Source organism: Schistocerca gregaria, chromosome X, assembly GCF_023897955.1.
Source record: "Schistocerca gregaria isolate iqSchGreg1 chromosome X, iqSchGreg1.2, whole genome shotgun sequence".
In the NCBI taxonomy this organism is placed as follows: Eukaryota; Metazoa; Arthropoda; class Insecta; order Orthoptera; family Acrididae; genus Schistocerca; species Schistocerca gregaria.
In genome coordinates, this window is record NC_064931.1 from 20,940,171 (window position 1) to 20,962,490 (window position 22,320).

The window sequence follows — 22,320 nt, forward strand, 5'->3', positions numbered from 1 at the left end:
TCTGGGGTAATTCATCGTTGAGTAGAAAAGTATTCATTGCACAAAAACGTGTAATCAGAATAATTGCTGGAGCCCACCCACGGTCATCCTGCAGACATCTATTTAAGGATCTAGGGATCCTCACAGTAACCTCACAGTATATATATTCCCTTATGAAATTTGTTGATAATAATCCAACCCAATTCAAAAGTAATAGCAGTGTGCATACCTATAACACCAGGAGAAAGGATGATCTTCACTATGCAGGGTTAAATCTGACTTTGGCACAGAAAGGGGTAAATTATGCTGCCACAAAAGTCTTTGGGCACCTACCAAACAGCATCAAAAGCCTGACAGATAGCCAACTAACATTTAAAAATAAATTAAAAGTATTTCTAGATGACAACTCCTTCTACTCATTGGCTGAATTTTTAGATATAAAGTAAAAAAAAAAAAAAAAAACTTAATCATTAGTGTCATGCAATATTTTGTGTAATGTAATTTCTTGTACAGACATCTTTTATTAACCTGACACGTTCCACATCATTACGAAGTGTCGTATTCATGATCTATGGAACAACTATTAATCTAATCTAATCTAATCTAATCTACTGGAAAGGTTTCCTATTATGGACTTTAAGATTGCAGCTGCTGTCACTGCCGATCTGGTTTTGCATCAATTTGTTCATCGCATTCAGCATGGTTGGCCGGACAAGCTGCCAGGCAGGGTTTCTGATCCTTCACATACCTCTTTTGCCCTGTGTCATCACCTTTTGGTATTGGGTAGTACCATTCTCTAAGCAACAGATGGCCCATCACCTAGGGTTGTGATCCCAGCCGCCCTATTGCAGGATGTGCTAGTTCCTATATAATGGACGTTGGGGGAGGGGGTCTCGCATACTAAGTTACTGACCTGTCAGCATATGTTCTGGCCCAGAAACGACAGCAACACTGTACATTTATTCATGGTCTGCTCTTAGTGTGCTACACAACAGGCGGCATGATGGGGGTGCTCTCTCCGTGGCCTTCACCACAGCATCCATGGGAACACATCCATGTTGATTTTGTGGGACCCTTCCTAAACTCCTCCTGGTGGTTCAACAGCCGCCATGGCTCTGATTCACACCATCTCCAAATGTTTTTCTATTTAAGGTTTGCCTTATATGATTGTGACAGATAATGGTCCACAGTTTGTGTCTCAGGCCTTCCATGACTCCTATGCCCATCAATGCCTTCATCACATGACTGCTCCTCCTTTTCACACCCAAAATAATGGCGAGACGGAACATCTCATCTGTACATTAAAGATTGAAATTAAGAAGTGTGTCACACACTCCTCCTCAGATGCCACCTTGACATGCATCTTGAGTTTATACAGGTTTATGCTGGTGGTAGATCAGACTCCAGCTGAGATGCATCATGGCAATCAGCTACACATCCTACTGCATCTGCTCATGTTACCCCCTAACATCTGTCAGCACAGCCCCCAACGTGGTTTGCTCCTGGCTCTGCTGATCGAAGTGGATTACAGCCAAGGTCCACAGCTACTGAGACCATGGACTCTGTACGGTGCTCACCAGTGACCAGTTGCATCCTCGTGCCTTGGCAAGGGCTGTGGTTCCACCGCCAGTGCCTCTGGCTCTGCCTCTGCCACCCCCCCCCCCCCCCCCCCCCGCCCCCACAGCACCTGTCCCAACGTTGTTGGGTGTCCCTCCTGCAGTGCAGACCACCCCTCTTTGTATATGTCACCTGTCCCTGCTCTCCTCCACAGTCCAGGATCCACGGCACCTGCTGCTGGGTCTTTCCATGACGCTTTACTGCCACCAGTGATTTCACAGCCAGCAAGGCTGGAGCCTTCAGGTCCTTCAACACTGGCATTCCTGGCATCCCTGATCAAGTGGTGGGTGCCTTCATTGTCAATGCAGCTTCACTACATCAAGGGATCAGACATTGAGGTCCTACCAGCACCCTTGTAACTTGTCTTCTCTTAAGGTACATTACAGCAGAGAGGCCGCAGCAGGTGTCCACGGTCACACCACTCCTGCTCTTTTTCAATGGCTTCAGCCCAGTATATCCTTTCACCATCACTGACACACCTGTTGTGTCAATTGTAGGGGCCACAGATGTTTCAACAGTCGCTCTGATGCTTGCATCACTGGTGCATCCCTTCTCCAAGTGGAGAGGAACACTATAACCCTGTCCATAACACTCGGATACACACTGCGGCACCAGGTTGTTGGCAGGCTACACTTCACTTCAAATATTCTTCCAATGGCATCTGCACAAGCAGACCAACAGAGGCTACTTACAGTGGGCCATATGACCTGTGCACACAGCTTGGCAGCCACCATGCTGTATACTAGAGCCATTCTATTTATTAGCGTAGTGCAGCAGGCACTCACCATCCTGTTGTGTTCATACTTATTGTGAGGAAATGCTTGTATCGGTATCTCAATTGTTTCTGTGTTCGTATGAGTGTTCTCAACAGTCGTTCACTTGTATGTTGAAAAAGAATAAACTTTGGTTCATTATGGCCATGCTGATGTCTGTTTTCTACAGTATGATACACTTTTTTGCGCTCATTTTTCTTTTGTTCGGTTTTAGTTTGTCAGTTATATTTTGACTTCTCTTAAAGGATGAAGCTCTGTTTATATGACAACTTTCTAAAATGACTATTAAACCATGTTGGGTCCTTCCCATTCCTTAAAACATTGCATAGAAAATACTTTTCTATGGCATACTGAATGATTTTGTCCATTTGTGCACCAAATTTTCATCCTCAGCATTGAACACACAATGTTGACAGCTTAGATACTCTGTTAGTGGTTATCTTTACTCATTCCAAAGTTCAAATGGAAAAATGCAGCAGTTTGTCCTGGATAATCTGAATTTATTGCAGATCAATTCTGACTATAGAAAAGCTATCAACAGTGCCAGAGCTAAAAGAAACAAGTACAATACAAACATATAGAAGACAGCGCAATGCAGTAATAATAAAAATGAGAAAAATATGTGTCATACATCACCCTATGAGGTTACATCTAACTTAAACACATACATCTTTCAAATTTGAATACATAGTCACACATATAAACAGATTGCGTTAAGGAAGAGCACCTTCCATGTGGCCGAACGGTTAAGGAGATCCATAAACTTACCCTTCTCACCATGGTGCAATAGTCACATATGCAAGTCAACAGCTGGAACACAATGTCCACTCACAATCAGGGGAGTGACAATGTTGGACTTCTCTACCACATCCTTTCTATCAATGGCAACACGTTAACTGGAGCAGACCGCCACTTTTCATCCTGTCTGTCCAATGTAGCAATCATCACAATCCACACAATAGAAGATGGAGATTTTCTACCACCACGGATCATCTGACATTCACCAGCTTAATGAGTAAGTGGGCCTCACAATCTGTAGTATATGTGATATTTGAGCAGATTGTCCCTAATTTATGATAAACATCTTTGCATGTCAGTTGAAATGCATTTCTTATATGCTTTATATGACCATGTTTTTCTTGTTAGATTTATGTCGAGGTGGAGTTGTAAACATTTTTGCCTGTAACTGCTTCGTGTTAAGTTTTATATTTTAATTTTTTATGGTGGTTTGTCTCGGTTCAGTCTGTTAGTTTCTCAGAATAAATTCTTATTCACAAATAGTCATTTTCCTGAGCCCTCTATAGATGGCCATCTTTTTCCACATCTCTGTCCTTTATACTCTCACTGTTTTATATTTTAAGTGAAATTTTTGTTGTATTAAATTTCATATGACCTGATGTGTGTACAACATTGTGTATGTCATTTTTTAAAAAATTTTATGCCTTTATACACAAGTGTATCCTCTTGCCATTTTCTTCCTACATTTTTGTAACTGGTTTTTGGACATATTGATGTGCTTATGTTTGTACTTTTATTAACACTGTTAACTTACTTTTTATAAAATTTGATAGTTTCTAACATTAACATCTACATCTATACACTATATGATCAAAATCATCTGGACACCTGGCTGAAAATGACTTACAAGTTCATGGCCCCCACCGTAAGTAATGCTGGAATTCAATAGGGTGTTGACCCACCCTTACCAACGGTGTCTCTTCAATAACAATTTAGCGAACATTGCTGTATATGGGCCTCTGCAGCAGGCACCTGGTGCATGCACCCATAATGACTGCTGTTCATAGGTAACAAAGGCTGAAATTTGCATGCCATTACCATAACTGGACGGACACAGAGGCGAAAGGTGGCCCTTTCAGATGAATCACATTTTATGCTTCATCAGACACATGGCAAACACCTTGTGACAATTGTCAGATAGGTCCAGGCTGGAAGAGAAAACATTATGGTGTGGAGAATGACCATATCCAACCCTACATGGAGTTTATTTTTCATAGGCACAATGACGTTCTCCAGCAGAAAAATGCAACAGGCCACATAGCTCCCAGTATACACTATCGGATGAAAAGTACCCAGGCACCCCCTAAAACATACATTGTTCATATTACGTGCATTGTGCTGCCACCTACAGCCAGGTACTCCATATCAGTGACCTCAGTAGTCATTAGACACCATGAGAGAGCAGAATGGGGTGCTCTGCAGAACTCATGGACTTCGAATGTGGTCAGATGATTGGGTGTCACTTGTGTCATACATCTGTATGCGAGATTTCTACACACCTAAACATCCCTTGGTCCATTGTTTCCAATGTGACAGTGAAGTGGAAACATGAAGGGACACATACAGCACAAAACCGTACAGGCTGACATCTATCCAGACCATCACACAGGAATCCCAAACTGCATGAGGATCCACTGCAAGTGGAAGGCAGGAGGTGAGAAAACTTGGATTTCATGGTCAAGCAGCTGCTCATAAGCCACACGTCACACAGGTAAATGCCAAATGGTGCATCTTTGGTGTAAGGAGCATTGGACAACTGTACAGTGAAAAAATGTTGTGTGAAGTGACGAATCATGGCGCACACAGTGTGCGTATGGTGAAAGCCCAGTGAACATCATCTGCCACCATGTGTAGTGCTAACAGTAAAATTTAGGGGCGGTGGTGTTATGGTGTGGTCATGGAGAGGGCTTGCACCCCTTGTAGTTTTGCATGGCTGCATGGCAGCATCACAGCACAGGACTACATTGATGTTTTATGAACCTTCTTGTCTCCCACTATTGAAGAGCAATTCAGGGATGGCAACTGCATCCATCAGCACAATCAAGCACCTGCTCATAATGCACAGCCTGTGGTGGAGTGGTTACGCGATAATAGCATCCCTGTAATGGACTGGCCTGCACAGAGTCCTGACCTGAATTCTATAGAACACCTTTGGGATGTTTTGGAATGTCGACTTCGTGCCAGGCCTCACTGACTGACACCAAGACCTCTCCTCAGTGCAGCACTCCACAAAGAAGGGGAATGGCAGCCCAAATAAACTTTCTAGCACCTGATTGAACATATGCCTGTGAGAGTGGAAATTATCATCAAGGCTAAGGGTGGACCAATATCATATTAAATTCCAGTATTACCAATGGAGGGCACCACGAACTTGTAAATCATTTTCAGCCAGGTGTCCGGATACTTTTGATCACATAGTGTACATGCACAGTTTGAAGAGCACCAAGATGAGTCTACTGTACTCCCCTGGCCACCTAACTCACTGGATTTAAACCCAATTGAGAGTCTGTGGGACCATCTTGATCAGGCTGTTCACACCCTAGATCCTCACCTGAGAAACCTAGCACAGCTGGCTATGGAACTGGAGTCAGCATGACTTCACAGCCCTGTGAGTGCCCTCCAGAATCCTTTGACTCTTTCTGCATATCTCAAAGCAGTCTGCACAGCAAATGTGGTTATTCAGGCTTTTGACAGGTGGCTACATAAATGTGACTGATCAGCATATAAACTGTATTTCTTCCAGAATAGGGGGTAACTCACTTTCTTTCAGGTTTAAATATGAACATTATTGTGTTATTAATTTCAGATATTTTTGTATATTTCTCATGTTTACGAACACTGGGTGTTTGTGTAGCCATGAACACTGACAAAAGTGCTTGGGAGACAGAACCACCTTTTGGACTATGAGAGAGGGTGGACTGTATGTACTGGATTTCAAAGGAAGAGCACTGTACTCAGACACCGAGTTAAAAAGAAAAGAAAATGAGAGAAAATTTTGCTGTTATGATATAAAGTTTAGGAAAAAGGACTCATTTGTTCATATTATTTTTTATATGTGTGTGAAAACAATGACCAGTGAAAGTTCCAATAATATATGCATTTATAATGTTCAAATAGCAGAAATGATTTAATTCTTTCTTCTGCTCTTATTGCACTTCTACTACTAATAATTTTTTTTTTTGATTTTGAAGTTAGTTATACACACCTGAGAATGAGCAGTATATGCCTAAATATGTCCAACCATCGTTAATATTATATTTCCTGCTAAGTCATTATTTCTATGATAATTGTTGATACACTAACTGCAATGATATATTTAATTTTGAGGAGTAATTAAAAAATATTAATAATTGAACATATAAAGACATGCATGGAAAGATTTTGAATGAGCTAATCAGTCATATTAGACATATTGACACCTACCAACAGAGAGCTAAGAATCCAGACTTTACAGCAACATACTTTAATTCTCCTAAAAACAATTTCATTAAGATATAATTGTGGTCAAAGTTCACATCCATCCAAAATTTCCACAGCCAATTTAGCCAGTGTGCTTGTTAGCTACTTGATTCTACCACAATATTTTTGTTGCCTTGATTTTCCTGGACTAAATGACACCCTTTGTTAATTAAAAAAGTTATTAATTAATAATTTGCATACATTATCATAAATAATTAAAAGTCTCAAGATGGTGCCTCTGCTCATAAATGGATTATCCCAAACATAGGCATACAAAATGATTCCATGAACGCTACACTTTATTAACCCATCACAACCAAATTACTGTCTTAACACACAGTGCATGCAAATTAGAAAAATCTAATGTGGCAGTTTTCCAAATGATTATGTAGTGTCGAAAATACTAAAATGTTCATAAGCTATCATTAACAATTCTAAGCCCACACCGAAATTTTCAGTTCACAGCTGGTAATCATGCAAGTAGGATCTATGTCAAAAGACCTGGATGAGCTTTTATATGATTATATCTTTGAGAATATGGCACTTGCATTCTTACAGTAAACATCTTTGTAGAAACATGTAGTGTCTGTAACTTCTTTCAGTCATTCTGTAGATAACATTTATTCTAGTCACATAATTTTGTTATCATCATGAACATCTGTGCATTTGTGTTACGTATCTGTAAGCTTGAATGCTAACAAACTGTGCACACTAGAATTGTTGTGGTGATATAATGTCAGACTTCAAGCATGAAAGTTCACTATATGTGTCAGTTTCATAGGATTGTGGAGATTCCTGCCTGTAAACGATGACTTTATCCGAAAACTGGAACTGGTCATTGTGTCACATATAGTGATGATAAATAAGGGAAAAACCACATTAATTAAAAACTTTTGTTGTGTACATTATTAGGACACTTTCCATAACAACAGTCCTACAGCAAGTCAATTAACTTTCTTCAATGAGGCTCCGAGGGCAGGATAAGGGTTTGCAAGTAAGTACAAAGGTAGATTGTGTAAAATGATAAAAATATGAAAAGATGACACAGTCAGTTACATCCAATACACATTCACTGTCAAACTTCTAATATTACCTTCACTTTCCCTTTATATTACCTGAAATCCTAAGCTATACATCTTGACTAACATTTCCATTGAGAAGAGAGCAACAAAGAAGAGATTGGTCCAGTCTGAAAATAAAAAAAAATGACAAATGTTAGTAAAAGTAGAGATTAAAAGATGATTACAGCCTTAGGAATTTTTTTTAGCACAATGATACCAAGTAAAAGTATTTGTGAGAAGTATCATGCCTGGCCAAGGAGGAGCTCCCATGTTTTAAGAGAAGATTGGATCAGATTGATTGGTGGAAGAGACCAAACAGCGAGGTCATCGGTCTCATCGGATTAGGGAAGGACGGAGTGGGAAATTGGCCTTGTCCTTTCAAAGGAACCATCCCGACATTTTTCTGGAGTATGGCCAGACACGGGATTGAACTGCCGTCTTTATGAGAAGACATTTACATGTGATTAGTAAGACTTGTTAGTTCCCATTCTTTGTTTATCCACAAATTCCTCAAGTCAACATACCTTAATTAACTGAGATTATATTACCAAATTCTAGCATCCATGCCAAAATATTGGTATTTTAATATGAATACAAACATATCTGGATTGATATACAACAACAGACCCTCCCACAACATATACAGACAACAATGATGAGGTGGAAGCTATTATAAAGTTAACAGCTTTATTAATCTTACTAACCTATTCATCCAGAAAGCTTTGTAATTTATATGAAGGGGACACTATAGCAAAGGGAACAAACACAAAGTTTCATAAGAATCAATCTTTAACTTTTACAATTATGCACTGTCAATGATCTGTTGAATTGTTTGAAATTGATATATTAGCTCTGAAATCACAAAAGATGTGGGGTTCAACAAAAGGATTTTATTCAAGGTAAGAAAAACAAATGAAAAATGTTATACTAACCAAATATCATCTCCATAATCTGATTATCACATACGTACATGTGTGAATCAGATATAAAATACTATATAATTTTATTTATCCAAGATCACAAAATTTCAGTGTGTTTCTCCCTTTATTAAAAAGTTACCAGGACTTTACACATGTTGTTTCAAAGCAAATATTACTTTTCGTTTGTGATTTAAAGGTACCACATAGAATGGCAGATGAGAGTTTAAGCCTCATATTTCCCAATGAAAATTAAATTTCTGTAACACTTTGTCAAATTGATTGGTTAACATACTACTGTCTGAGGCATTTTACGTTATGTGTAGCATTACTGAGGGAGCAATATGGTATTGTTGTCCACAGCATATTTTGTGAAAGAGTAATAGGGTTTTTTTTGGGGGGGGGGGTGAAATACATTTTTTCCTTCATTTTTATGGCACTATGTTATTTTCTTTGACTATACATGCTAAAATAATATAAACATAACATTGACACTATCATTACTTCAGTCAGACTTGAAATGAACATTTTAAAGTCATAAATAATATTACCATGCAAATCGTAATTGTTTGCTGTTATTAATGATTAACTGATGTCTCTAAAGTGTAGCAAATAAAGCTATGACTGCTGAACTTTTTCTCTAAATCAGTGTCTCAGTCTAGTTTCACTTTGCAGTTGTGTTTACTGGGTACTGCCACGATCTGTATATTTGCATTTTGCTATCGTATCACTTTTGCCACCTCATTATACACTGAAGAGCCAAAGAAACTGGTACAGCTGCCTAATATCGTGTAGGGCCCCCATATGCACACAGAAGTGCCACATCACGATGTCGCATGCACTCATCTAATGTCTGCAGTAGTGCTGGAGGGAACTGACACCATGAATCCTGCAGGGCTGTCCATAAATCCATAAGAGAATGAGGGGAGGAGATTTCTTCTGAACAACAGATTGCGAGAACTTGCAGATATGCTCAATAATGTTCATGTCTGGGGAGTTTGGTGATTAGCAGAGGTGTTTAAACTCAGAAGAGTGTTCCTGGAACCACTCTGTAGCAATTCTGGATGTGACGGGTGTCGCATTGTCCTGCTGGAATTACCTAAGTCTGTCGAAATGCACAATGGATATGAGTGGATACAGGTGATCAGACAGGATGCATACGCACATTTCAACTGCCAGAGTCATATATAAATGCATCAGGGGTCCAATATCAATCCAACAGAATGCACCCCACACCATTACAGAGCCTCCACCAGCTTGAACCGTCCCCTGGTGGGATGAAGGGTCCACGGACTCATGAGGTTGTACCCATAAATGTCCATCCACTCAATACAATTTGAAATGAGACTTGTCCAGACAAGCAAAATGTTCCAGTCATCATCAGTCCAATGTCTGTGTTGATGGGCCCATGTGAGGCAAATAGCTTTGTGTTGTGCAGTCATCAATGGTACACAAGTGGGCCTTTGGCTCTGAAAGCCCATATCAATGATGTTTTGTTGAATGGTTCACATGCTGACACTTGTTAATGGCCCAGCATTGAAATCTGCAGCAATTTGTGGAAGGGTTGCACTTCTGTCATTGTTGAACAATTCTCTTCAGTTGTTGTTGTTCCCATTCTTGCAGGATCTTTTTCCGGCCACAGTATTGTCGGAGATTTGGTGTTTTACTTGAATCCTGATATTCATGGTAGACACATCAAATGGTAATACTTCACTGCTACCTTGGAGATGCTGTGTCCCATTGCTCATGTGCTAACAATAACACCAAATTCAAAATCACTTAAATCTTGATAACCAGCCATTGTAGCAGCAGTAACTGATCTAACAACTGGGTCAGACACTTGTTATCTTATATAGGTGTTGCTAACTGCAGCACTGTATTCTGCCTGTTTTACACATCTCTTTGTTTGAATACGCATGTCTATACCAGTTTCTTTGGCACTTCAGTGTATATTCTCCAGGCAGTGCTATAAACATGAGCCTGACTGACCAGTTATCCCATGTATTACAAATTTCCTTCATTGTGACACTGAAGAGAACAAGTTGTACACTTATTTCAGTTGCCACCATCTTTATTATCAAGAAATATTATTATTTTCACCAGAGTTGTCACATTATTATTATTATTATTATTATTATTATTATTACCACAAATACTAGTACCAACACATTCAACACAACAACAAACAACAGCTATCAATACCAAACCTTTGGTTATGTAAGAATACATTTATAAATATTACCTTGAAAATCATCAAGCCATTTAGGTTGATGATAATGTTCTGTAGCAAGAACAACTGTATTTAAGAACACCAGCATTATAATTAACCAGTAGAATGCTTGTGACTTCACAGCTTTTCTGCAAGCTCGTCTCAAACGACGATTCTGCCTGAAATTAATTTTATAAGGTATGTCACAATGAGGCACCAATTATTATGGCATTGTAATAAAATTACATTTAACTTATTAATGAAATTCATGATTTAAGACAAGTCCACAAATGAAATTGTTCACTCAAAATTAATTGCCAGTACTTTGTGTCAACATATTTTATTGCATGTTAAATTTCAAGCTTAGTTGTTGGTTTTACCAAAAGTCTTCATAATTTGCTGATGTGAAACTTACACTTTAAGAGTCATGCCATTGTTATGCAATTAATCTATTTCGACAGCAAGCAATAAACACAGTACTTTCAGGTTTTGTAGTTAACATTCATCTGTTATACAAATTTTCTTAGTTACCTTCATGATCTGGCTGTCAAAGACAGAAAGCAATGGAAACTGTGAAACACACAATTTCTCGTGAGCTTCTCCACCATCATTGGGGACATTTTACATTAAAAATGCTTTTCATATTGGTATGCGGATCGACCTGGCAGCGAAAAAGCAGTTTCCATAGGTAAATACATTATACCAGTACAAACCACCGTTTTAGTGACTGGAGAGTCACAGGCAATATACTGAAAAGGTTGTAGATTGAATGCTAGAGTGAAATGTGATTTTTATTATTACATCCCCTTTTTACTGAATAATGAAACATTCAGAACAGCCACTAAGTTGTTGGTGAAAATGGAAGATCAGTATTTAACATTCCACCAATAAAGTTATTTGAGTATCAGTACTATCTCAGTTATATTAGGATCACTAGTAAAAATGACCATAACTTCATTGTAGCAACCTTCCTGGTATTCACGTAACATGATTTAGGGGAACAAGTGGAAACTTAAATGGAGGAGGCAGGCAAGGATCTGATGAAAGTTTATAGTAATTTATTTCCTGTGTCCCACAAGGAACTTCAATAACAAAGTAATTACACATAACATAACTGGTCAGCATTTGTATCATCATTGACACATGCCTGATATAAATGCTGTGAGCCCATTTTAATTCTGATAATGACAAAGGGAGAGATAATCTGAGCTTAAGATTCACTGCAAATATTCTATTACATGCTTTCACTGCAAAGGCTATTAACACACAAAATTGCAAGGAATAGGGTAGTATACAGTATTAACTTTTCAGAAATGCAGGAAAGTTCAAGTTCTGGGGTCTCCAGATGTAAATTCATTATAAAATATAATTTGTGGCTTGGAAAAATAAACTGCACTGTGATATTCTTCACCAGCAACAGTCGCATATTCTAATATGCTATTCTTGAGAGCTGGAATTTGCTTATGACAACCAACCGATTGATCTCATTATAGTGTTCCAATTTTATGCCACTCCTGTATACCTGTTAGTGACAACGATGACACAGATTATCTTATTGCCTCAGTGATGTGTGTATTTTGTTCCAAGTACAATAATTATATTCATATATTCATTTGTTATTTAACACATTCAGCACTATGCCCATATGATATACAGTCACGCACATAATATCCATGTGGATGGCACTCATATCCCATAAGGACCCAGCTTTTCCATTCACTGAAATGTGTTTTCCCGCATGCTATAAAACTGCCCGCTGCTGCAGTAGTTCATATTATGTCCACTAGATACAGCAGGAGTCAACTTACAAGTACGCATTTACTGAACATGGTGTACAAACATAAGAAACTAGGTATTGGAACTCTCATAAAGGACAGAAAGAGCCTACCAACAGGCTTCAAAACAAGGAAGCTGAAGCAAAATTAAATTTTTAATCAATATTTCATATCCACAAAACATCAGGCAACCACCAAACAGATCTCTGTACATTCAAAAGAAGGTTTTACAAGAAAAATAAAACCAAACATTATCACAGATTATAATATGAAAAAGACTGGTGTAGACCGTGTACATCAGCCTTACAGCTACTACACATTAGCAAGCAAAATGATGAAGTGGTAGAAAAAACTTTTCTTTCACATACTTCTACTTTCAACTGTGAAAGGTTTCATTTTTTTAAAGCTGAAATAACAATACTAATAGTATGAATATATACAATACATCATTTGTTTCTATTAAAAAAATCATCATTAGAGTTGAAGGAGTTGGCCTCAAGTAAGCTTTCAGGCTCCTTTTAAACCGATCTTTATTTGTAACTAAATGTTTTATATTTGCTGGCAAATTATTGAAGATGAGTGTTCCTGAGTAGTGGACCCCTTTTTGAAATAAAGTAAGTGCTTTTAAGTCCTTGTGCAGATCATTTTTGTTACTGGAATTGTATGTATGAACTGAGCTGTTTGTTGGAAAAAAGAGATATATTATTTAGGACAAATTTCATTACGGAGTAAATATACTGAGAGGCAGTAGTTGGTGTACCCAGTTCTTTGAAGAGGTTTCTAGAAGACGTCCATGAGTTTACTCCACAAAAACGTATTACACACTTTTGGACTCTGAAAACTTTTGTTTGACTTGAAGAGTTACCCCAAAATATTATACCATGTGACATTATGGAATGAAATTAGGCAAAGTATGCAAGCTTTTTCACTTTTATGTCGCCTATGTCTGCTAACACTCGAATTGCAAATACAGATTTGTTAAGGTGTTTCTGCAGTTCTGTGGTGTGCTCCTCCCAACTGAAATCAGTATCAAGTTGTAATCCCAGGAATTTAAGACTGTCAACTTCTTCTATCTGCTCTTCTTCATACTTTATGCATATGCTGGGTGGAAACCTCTTGCAGGTTCTGAATTGCATATAGTGAGTCTTTTCAAAGATTAATATCAGTGAGTTGGCTTTAAACCATTTATTAATATCCATGAAAATACCATTAGCAGATATTTCTAGAACTACACATGGCATACTATTTATTGCAATACTTGTATCATCTGTAAACAAAACGAACTCTGCTTCTGGCAGTGTAACTGATGAGAGATCATTAACGTACACAAGGAAAAGCAATGGCCCTGAGATGGATCCGTATGGGACACCACATGTAATTTCTTCCCATTCTGATGATGACTGATGACTTAATTTGTTTCCTGTAAGCGAGGTATGACTTGAACCATTTTGCAGCACTGTCCGTGACACCATAGAATTCTAATTTATTTAAAAGTATGTTGTGGCTCACACAATCAAATGCCTTTGACAAATCACAGAAAATACCTGCTGCTTGTAATTTGTTATTTAATGAATTAAGTACATTTTCAATGTAGGTGTAAATAGCCTTCTCGATATCAGAACCCTTCAGATATCCAAACTGTGTTCTTGATAATATGTTATTTGTGGTCAGATGGTTGAGAAGCTGCCTGTACATTACTTTTTCTAAAATTTTTGAGAAAGCTGGCAAAAGTGAAATCAGTCTGTAATTTGATGGTATCTCTTTATCCCCTTTCTTGAATAGAGGCTTAACATCTGAATATTTTAGCCAGTCAAGAAATGTCCCAGTTATAATTGACTGGTTTCCACAAGTAACTTAGAATTGTACTAAACTCACAAAAACATACCGTAATTAACTTTGTTGATATTTCATCATAACCACTAGAATGCTTTGTTATTAAAGATTTTATTATGGAAGTTATTTCTTTTGGTGAAGTGAGTGACATATTCATGTACCTGAAGCTATTTGTAAAGGCTAGTTTCAGATATTCAAAGGCATTATTTACCTATCCTGTCAATTCCATTCTATCAGTAATGGATATAAAGTGCTTGTTAAATAGATTTGCCACACTATGCCCATCAGTAACTAATGTGTCATCTACCCTTAATGCTATTTACTCCTGTTCCTTTCTAGTTCTACCAGTCTCCTCTTTCACTATATACCATATTATTTTTATTTTGTTCCCTGACATTGCTATCTTCTTCTCGTAGTGCATTTGTTTAGATGTCTGAATTACTTTTTTAAATATTTTACAGTAGTCCTTGTATTTAGCTAAATCGTCAGCATTGGAGCTATTCTTGGTTGCCAGATACATTTTCCTTTTTGTCTTACAGGAAATCTTTATTCCTTGTGTAATCCATGGTTTTATTATAGACTTCTGTTTAATTTGAGTAACTTTTAGAGGAAAACAGTTTTCAAACATGGTACTGACATTGTTCACGAATGTCTTATATTTTTCATTTGTGTCATAAGCACTATAAACATCTTTCCAGTTCATATCTTTTAGCAGTTTTCTAAAACACTCAATTTTTAGTTGACTGACTACTCTCCTGTACTCAGATTTAGCAGTCTTGATAATCTGCTTAGAATTTACATTTAAAACAAGGAGCTGCATGTCATGGTCTGATAGTCCATTTATTACAGGTTTTATGATATGATTTTGTTCCTTTGATTTGTCTATAAAAATGTTATCAATGGCTGTCCTTGAGGATTTAGTGGTTCCAGTTGGAAAGTTTACAGTGTGAGATTCAAAGACAACATTACTAACTGCAGTAAATGTTTACTGGAAGATTGCATTAGAAAATCTGTATTAAAGTCACCAGCAATCAAAATTTCTTTGTTTCTTTCTGGTAAATAACCCAAAAGAGCTTCTAGATGATTTATGAATAGGTTATAATTTCCTGCAGGTGCTTTGTAAATAGTTACTGTTGTATAGGATATGTTATGAAACTCTACTTCTGTTGCACATGCTTCTAGATGCTGCTCTAAACAGAATTTATTAACATCAATGTTCTTGAATTTATAATAGTTTTTAATAAATGTGGCAACTCCTCCTCCATCCATATCTACTCTGCAGAAGTAGGAAGCTAGCTTAAATCCTGAAATGTCTACGATATCTATACCAGTGGTCACTTGATGTTCAGAGAGGCAGATTATGTCAATTTGGTTAAATGAATTCATTTCATCAATAATACAAATGAGTAGTTCATCAACTTTATTTCTGAGTCCCAGAATGTTCTGGTGTAAAAAAGATAACTGATACTGAATACTAATGGGATTGTAACTGCTTTGGCAAAGATGAAATGGCAGTTTCTGATTACTTTCTGTTAAACATTGTTTACATGGAGGCTGTATGCTAAAAGCTGACTCCTGTTCATCTGTTTCCTCAAACTGAGTGTGCCTGTCTTAAAACTCATTCTCTTTCCCCTTTCCATATCCTAAAAAAGGCATCCCTCCGACACCTGTGACCACTGGTATTTTACCACTTGTGACAGTGTCCCCCCTCACATTTTCTGCAATCAACCCAGACAGTTTTCCCTTACCTTTCCTATTGAGGTGAAAACCATGCCTACTGTAGTCCCACCTATCGATAGCATCCACAGGAATCAAACCAGCCAATCCAACTCCAAGTTCACCCTCCCAATGGAAGAGTTCAAATGAGGCCGATCATGGCGCCTCAATACAGACACAAACCCCACACTTGTATGCTTCGTTGCTCATGCTATCTTCACCAGGCCACTCTCTATGGAATATTCAGAGTCTCTGTCAATGCTATTTCCTGGACCACCCACTATAACCACGCCATCCTCCTCTGTGAAATCCTTGCGTAAGCAACCTATATCCTCTGTTACCTGACCCAGGTGTGCACTAGGCTTGAAAAGTTTATGACCTGGTACTCTGGACCTAGATTTTTCTGCAGTAGTTGGCCAACACCTCTACCATGGGAACTACCTAACAACAGAACTTTCTTTTTCTTTACAAACTTCCCTACCTTTTTCAAGTCTTGAAAGACTGTTGTGCACTTTCTACAGCTTTGGCTACATATCAGCTAGATATCTCTAGGGAAATTTATACAAAATGTTGGCACAGATTTGGTAGCTGCAGGAGGAGACATTCAATCATCAGAACTAACACCAGCCACTAGCCTATAAAGAAATTTTGGTCACAGGTTCTTAGAAAAGGTACCACCCACTGAAAACAAAGTAAACACCACATGCTACTGTACAGTTTGCTGTGAAATAGAAAGATAGAGACTGACAAGCAAATAAAGAAAGAAAGCAGATTGTGTTGCAAAAACTGCAATGTTGGACATTGCATACTACAATGTTTTCATGATTACTATTTGGAAGTAAATTATGTATAAATTAGATATAATCATTTTTTCATAAAATATGAAATCAATATGCACTTGTGATTTTTTGTTTTTATTTCAACTTGAAATCTTTGTGAGCAAATGGAAAACTTTTTCTGGGGGAGAGATTTTTTTATGTTCTTTTAATGCTAATATATCAGTATTGATGCATACATATTTATAAGCAAGCATATTTCCTAATCTATGAAGTATGGTTTTTAAAATGATGCTACATGTGTACCTCTAAGATGCTTGACTACTGTTTAATTAGTCTTTAAATTTGCCAGAAAATTGACAATTCACCTATGCATTTGAAGAGGACAGACAGTGGTGGTGAATGTGTTAATTAATTCATTTACACATTCGTACACTGTGTTCTGTAAATTACAGCAAGAAAGAGAGCTTTTCAGGATGTGGAACAAGTTAAGCTTCCACTGAAGACAACTTCTGAACTTCTCTAAAGTGTGCTAAACATCAATTGTGACTTGTGCTAATTCACCCCAACCTGTAACTGTGGGAATTACTTCTAGATTGCTTTATATATGTATATTAGCATAAAGATAGCTACTCAGATAAAAAGTACAGCTGAATATTGGAAGAGGAGAAGCCATGGCATTCTCAAACGTTTCAACCAAAGCATTTACATCACTTTACATAGAACACTATCAGCTGCCTATATGATGGCAAAGTTTAGGTCTACATCTACATCTACATCTACATGATTACTCTGGAATTCACATTTAAGTGACCTTACTAAGTGGTAAATTACAGCATCATCAGCGAACAACCTAAGAGAACTGCTCAGATTGTCACCCAGGTCATTTATATAGATCAGGAACAGCAGAGGTCCCAGGATGCTTCCCTGGGGAACACCTGATATCAATTCAGTTTTACTCGATGATTTGCCATCTGTTACTACGAACTGTGACCTTCCTGACAGGAAATCATGAATCCAGTCGCACAACTGAGATGATACCTCATAGGCCCGCAGCTTCATTAGATGTCGCTTGTGAGGAACTGTGTCAAAAGCTTTCCGGAAATCTAGAAATACGGAATCAACTTGAGATCCCCTGTCGATAGCGGCCATTACTTCGCGTGAATAAAGAGCTAGCTGCGTTGCACAAGAATGATGTTTTCTAAAACCATGCTGATTGCGTATCAATAGATCTTTCCCTTTGAGATGATTCATAATGTTTGAATAAAGTACATGCTCCAAAATCCTACTGCAAACCGACGTCAATGATATAGGTCTATAGTTTGATGGCGTACTCCTACTACCCTTCTTAAACACTGGTGCAACCTGTGGAATTTTCCAATCTGTAGGTAGGGATCCATCGGTGAGCGAGCGGTTGTATATGATTGCTAAGTAGGGAGCTACTGCATCAGCGTAATCTGAAAGGAACCTAATCGGTATACAATCTGGACGGGCAAGCCCGTATCAAGCGATTTGAGTTGCTTTGCAACCCCTAAGGTATCTACTTCTAAGAAACTCATGCTAGCAGGTGTTCGTGTTTCAAACAACATTAGATTGATGCAGAATTTACACATCTGAGACAAGATATATGGAAGGAATGGCCAATTAGCCACTTATTTACTTAGTTTTTGAATATCAGTGGATCTACATCTACATTTATACTCCACAAGCCACCCAACAGTGTGTTGTGGAGGGCACTTTACGTGCCACTGTCATTACCTCTCTTTCCTGTTCCAGTCTCGTATGGTTCGCGGGAAGAACAACTGTCTGAAAGCCTCTGTGTGCGCTCTAATCTCTCTAATTTTACATTCGTGATCTCCTCAGAAGGTGTAAGTAGGGGGAAGCAATATATTTGATACCTCATCCAGAAACGCACCCTCTCGAAACCTGGCGAGCAAGCTACACCGCGATGCAGAGTGCCTCTCTTGCAGAGTTTGCCACTTGAGTTTGTTAAACATCTCCGTAATGCTATCATGGTTACCAAATAACCCTGTGACGAAACGCGCCGCTCTTCTTTGGATCTTCTCTATCTCCTCCATCAAACCTATCTGGTATGGATCCCACACTGATGAGCAATACTCAAGTATAGGTCGAACGAGTGTTTTGTAAGCCACCTCCTTTGTTGATGGACTACATTTTCTAAGGACTCTCTCAATGAATCTCAACCTGGTCCCCGTCTTATCAACAATTAATTTTATATGATCATTCCATTTCAAATTGTTCCGCACGCATACTCCCAGATATTTTACAGAAGTAACTGCTATCAGTGTTTGTTCTGCTATCATATAATCATACAATAGCATTATCAATTTCCTTCCTGATGTCTGCTACCAGTGGTTCATGGTGTGGGTTCCTGTAGTCATGTCCTAGTTCATGAACCACGGGCAACATATGAGTGGCCAAGTAAGTGGTCCCGACAGTCGGGATACCAGTTACTTTGGAATAAGGCAGGGCATCTCTGATGTATTCTGAGTCGTGGACACCTTTGTGCTCATACGGCAAAGACTACCAAATCCACCAGTTAGTCCCTCAACCGTTAGGGGTAATACCCAATGGGACTCAGGGGAAGTAAGGCTAGCAACCTGCTCCCTGGTACTTTAAATATGATGCTGGCAACAATCAGAGCAAAATGCCTCGGACCTTTGGAGGTGACGGAGTCCCACCTCTAACTGACAAACCAGGGACTCTTAAGATACGACTTGGCAAACAAATGGTAATGAGGTGGGGAGCTATTAATATCAATGGGGGCTACTCTGAGAAGAAGGTAGAGCTGGCAGAGACTGCAAGATGGGCTGGACATTTTAGCTGTTAGTGACAAGGGGTGAGAAAGAAGAGGAAGTGGGAGAATACAAGGTCTACCTGTCAGGAGTCAAAGCAGGAATAGCACAATGGGGTGTAGGGCTTTACATCAGGAAAGAAATGGAACCCAGCGTAGTTGCAATAAGGTATGTAAACAAACGACTGATGTGGATAGATTTGACAGTGTCTAGCAAGAAAATTAGGATTGTGTCAGTATATTCGCATTGTGAAGGGACAGATCAAGATAAGATGGATAGTTTTTATGAGGCACTCAGTGATGTAGTTGTTAGAGTTAAGGACAAGGAAAGTGTTCTGCTCATGGGTGATTTTAACGCCAGGATTGGAAATCGAAAAGAAGGGTATGAAAAAGTTATGGGTAAATTTGGAGAGGATATGGAGGCCAACAGGAACGGGAAACAACTCTTGGATTTCTGTGCCAGTATGGGCTTAGTAATCACAAACTCCTTTTCTAAACATAAGAACATTCACTGGTATACTTGGGAATGCAGGGGAACCAGATCTGTCATTGACTATATAATAACAGTTCAGGAAGGCTGTGAGGGACACACGTGTATTCAGGGGATTCTTTGATGACACTGATCATTATTTAATCTGCAGTGAAATTGGGACTGTAAGACCGAAAGTGCAGGAGGTCAGGTCCATATGTAGGAGGATAAGAGTGGAGAAACTTCAGGATAAGGAAATCAGGCACAAGTACATAACAGTGATCTCAGAAAGGTACCAGTTAGTTGAATGTAGTCAATTACAGTCATTGGAAAAGGAATGGACAAGGTACAGGGACACAGTACTAGAAGTGGCTAAAGAATGTCTTGGAACAGTAGTGTGTAAAAGCAGGAAGAAGCAAACAGCTTGGTGGAATGACACAGTCATGGCAGCCTGTAAAAGGAAAAAGAAGGCGTATCAAAAATGGCTACATACTAAAACTCAGGTAGACAGAGAAAGTTATGTTGAAGAAAGAAACGAAGCCAAACAGATAATTGCAGCATCCAAGAAGAAATCTTGGGAAGACTTTGGAAACAGGTTGGAGACTATGGGTCAAGCTGCTGGAAAACCATTCTGGAGTGTAATTAGCAGTCTTCGAAAGGGAGGTAAGAAAGAAATGACAAGTATTTTGGACAGGTCAGGAAAACTGCTGGCGATACCTGTGGATGCCTTGGGCAGATGGAGGGAATATTTTGAAGAGTTTCTCAATGTAGGTGGAAATATGATCAGTAATGTTTCAGATTGTTCGAGGTAGAATGGGATAGGAATGATGATGGAAATAGGATCACATCTGAGGAAGTGGAGAAAATGGTCAATAGATTGCAGTTCAATAAAGCAGCTGGGGTGGATGAAATTAAGTCAGAACTGATCAAATACAGTGGAATGTCAGGTCTTAAATGGCTACACAGGATAATTGAAATGGCCTGGGAGTCGGGACAGGTTCCATCAGACTGGACAAAAGCAGTAATCACAGCAATCTTTAAACATAGAAACAGAAAAATTGTAACAACTACAGAGGTATTTCTTTAATCAGCGTTGTGGGTAAAATCTTCTCAGGTATTGTTAAAAGGAAAGTGCAAGTATTAGTTGAGGACCTATTGGATGAAAATCAGTGTGGGTTTACGCCTCTTAGAGGTTGTCAGGATCAGATCTTTAGCTTACGGCAAATAATGGAGAAGTGTTATGAGTGGAATAGGGAATTGTATCTATGCTTTATAGATCTAGAAAAGGCATATGACCGGGTTCCTAGGGGAAAGTTATTGTCTGTTATACTAGATTATGGAATAGGAGGCAAACTTTTGCAAGCAATTAAAAGTCTTTACATGGATAGTCAGGCAAAAGTTAGAGTTGACAGTAAATTGGGTTCATGGTTCAGAGTAGTTTCAGGGGTGAGACAAGGCTGCAACCTGTCTCCACTGTTGTTCATATTATTTATGGATCATATGTTGAAAACAATAGACTGGCTGGGTGAGATTAAGATATGTGAACACAAAATAAGCAGTCTTGCATATGCCGATGACTTAGTTGTGATGGCAGATTCGATTGAAAGTTTGCAAAGTAATATTTCAGAGCTAGATCAGAAATGTAAGGACTATGGTATGAAGATTAGCATCTCCAAATGTCAGTGGGAAAGAAATATAAACGGATTGAGTGCCAAATAGGAGGAACAAAGTTAGAACAGGTGGACGGTTTCAAGTACTTAGGATGCATATTCTCACAGGATGGCAACATAGTGAAAGAACTGGAAGCGAGGTGTAGCAAAGCTAATGCAGTGAGTGCTCCGTTCAATCTTTCGACCAACTTTGTTGTATGGGAGGAAAAGCTGGGTGGATTCAGGTTACATTATCAACAAGGTTGAGGATACAGATATGAAAGTAGCTAGGATGATTGCAGGTACTAGTAGATGAGAACAATGGCAGGAGGGTGTCCACAATGAGGAAATCAAAGAAAAACTGGGAATGAACTCTATAGATGTAGCAGTCAGGTCGAACAGGCTTAGATGGTGGGGTCATGTTACACGCATGGGAGAAGCAAGGTTACCCAAGAGACTCATGGGTTCAGCAGT

The 22,320-nt window shown here is 38.7% G+C and overlaps 1 protein-coding gene across 18 annotated transcripts in view; it reads right to left on the reverse strand.

Moving 5' to 3' along the window:
• LOC126297395 (muscle calcium channel subunit alpha-1-like) overlaps positions 1-22,320 on the reverse strand; it is a 1,224,415-nt gene that overhangs the window by 393,607 nt on the left and 808,488 nt on the right. For all 18 annotated transcript variants that reach the window (XM_049988154.1, XM_049988156.1, XM_049988157.1 and 15 more), the window contains exons 11-12: positions 10,847-10,992; positions 7,742-7,815 (exon numbers count right to left, since the gene is read on the reverse strand). In XM_049988154.1, coding sequence (XP_049844111.1) covers positions 7,742-7,815; positions 10,847-10,992 — 220 coding nt within the window. The remainder of the gene's footprint in view (positions 1-7,741; positions 7,816-10,846; positions 10,993-22,320) is intronic.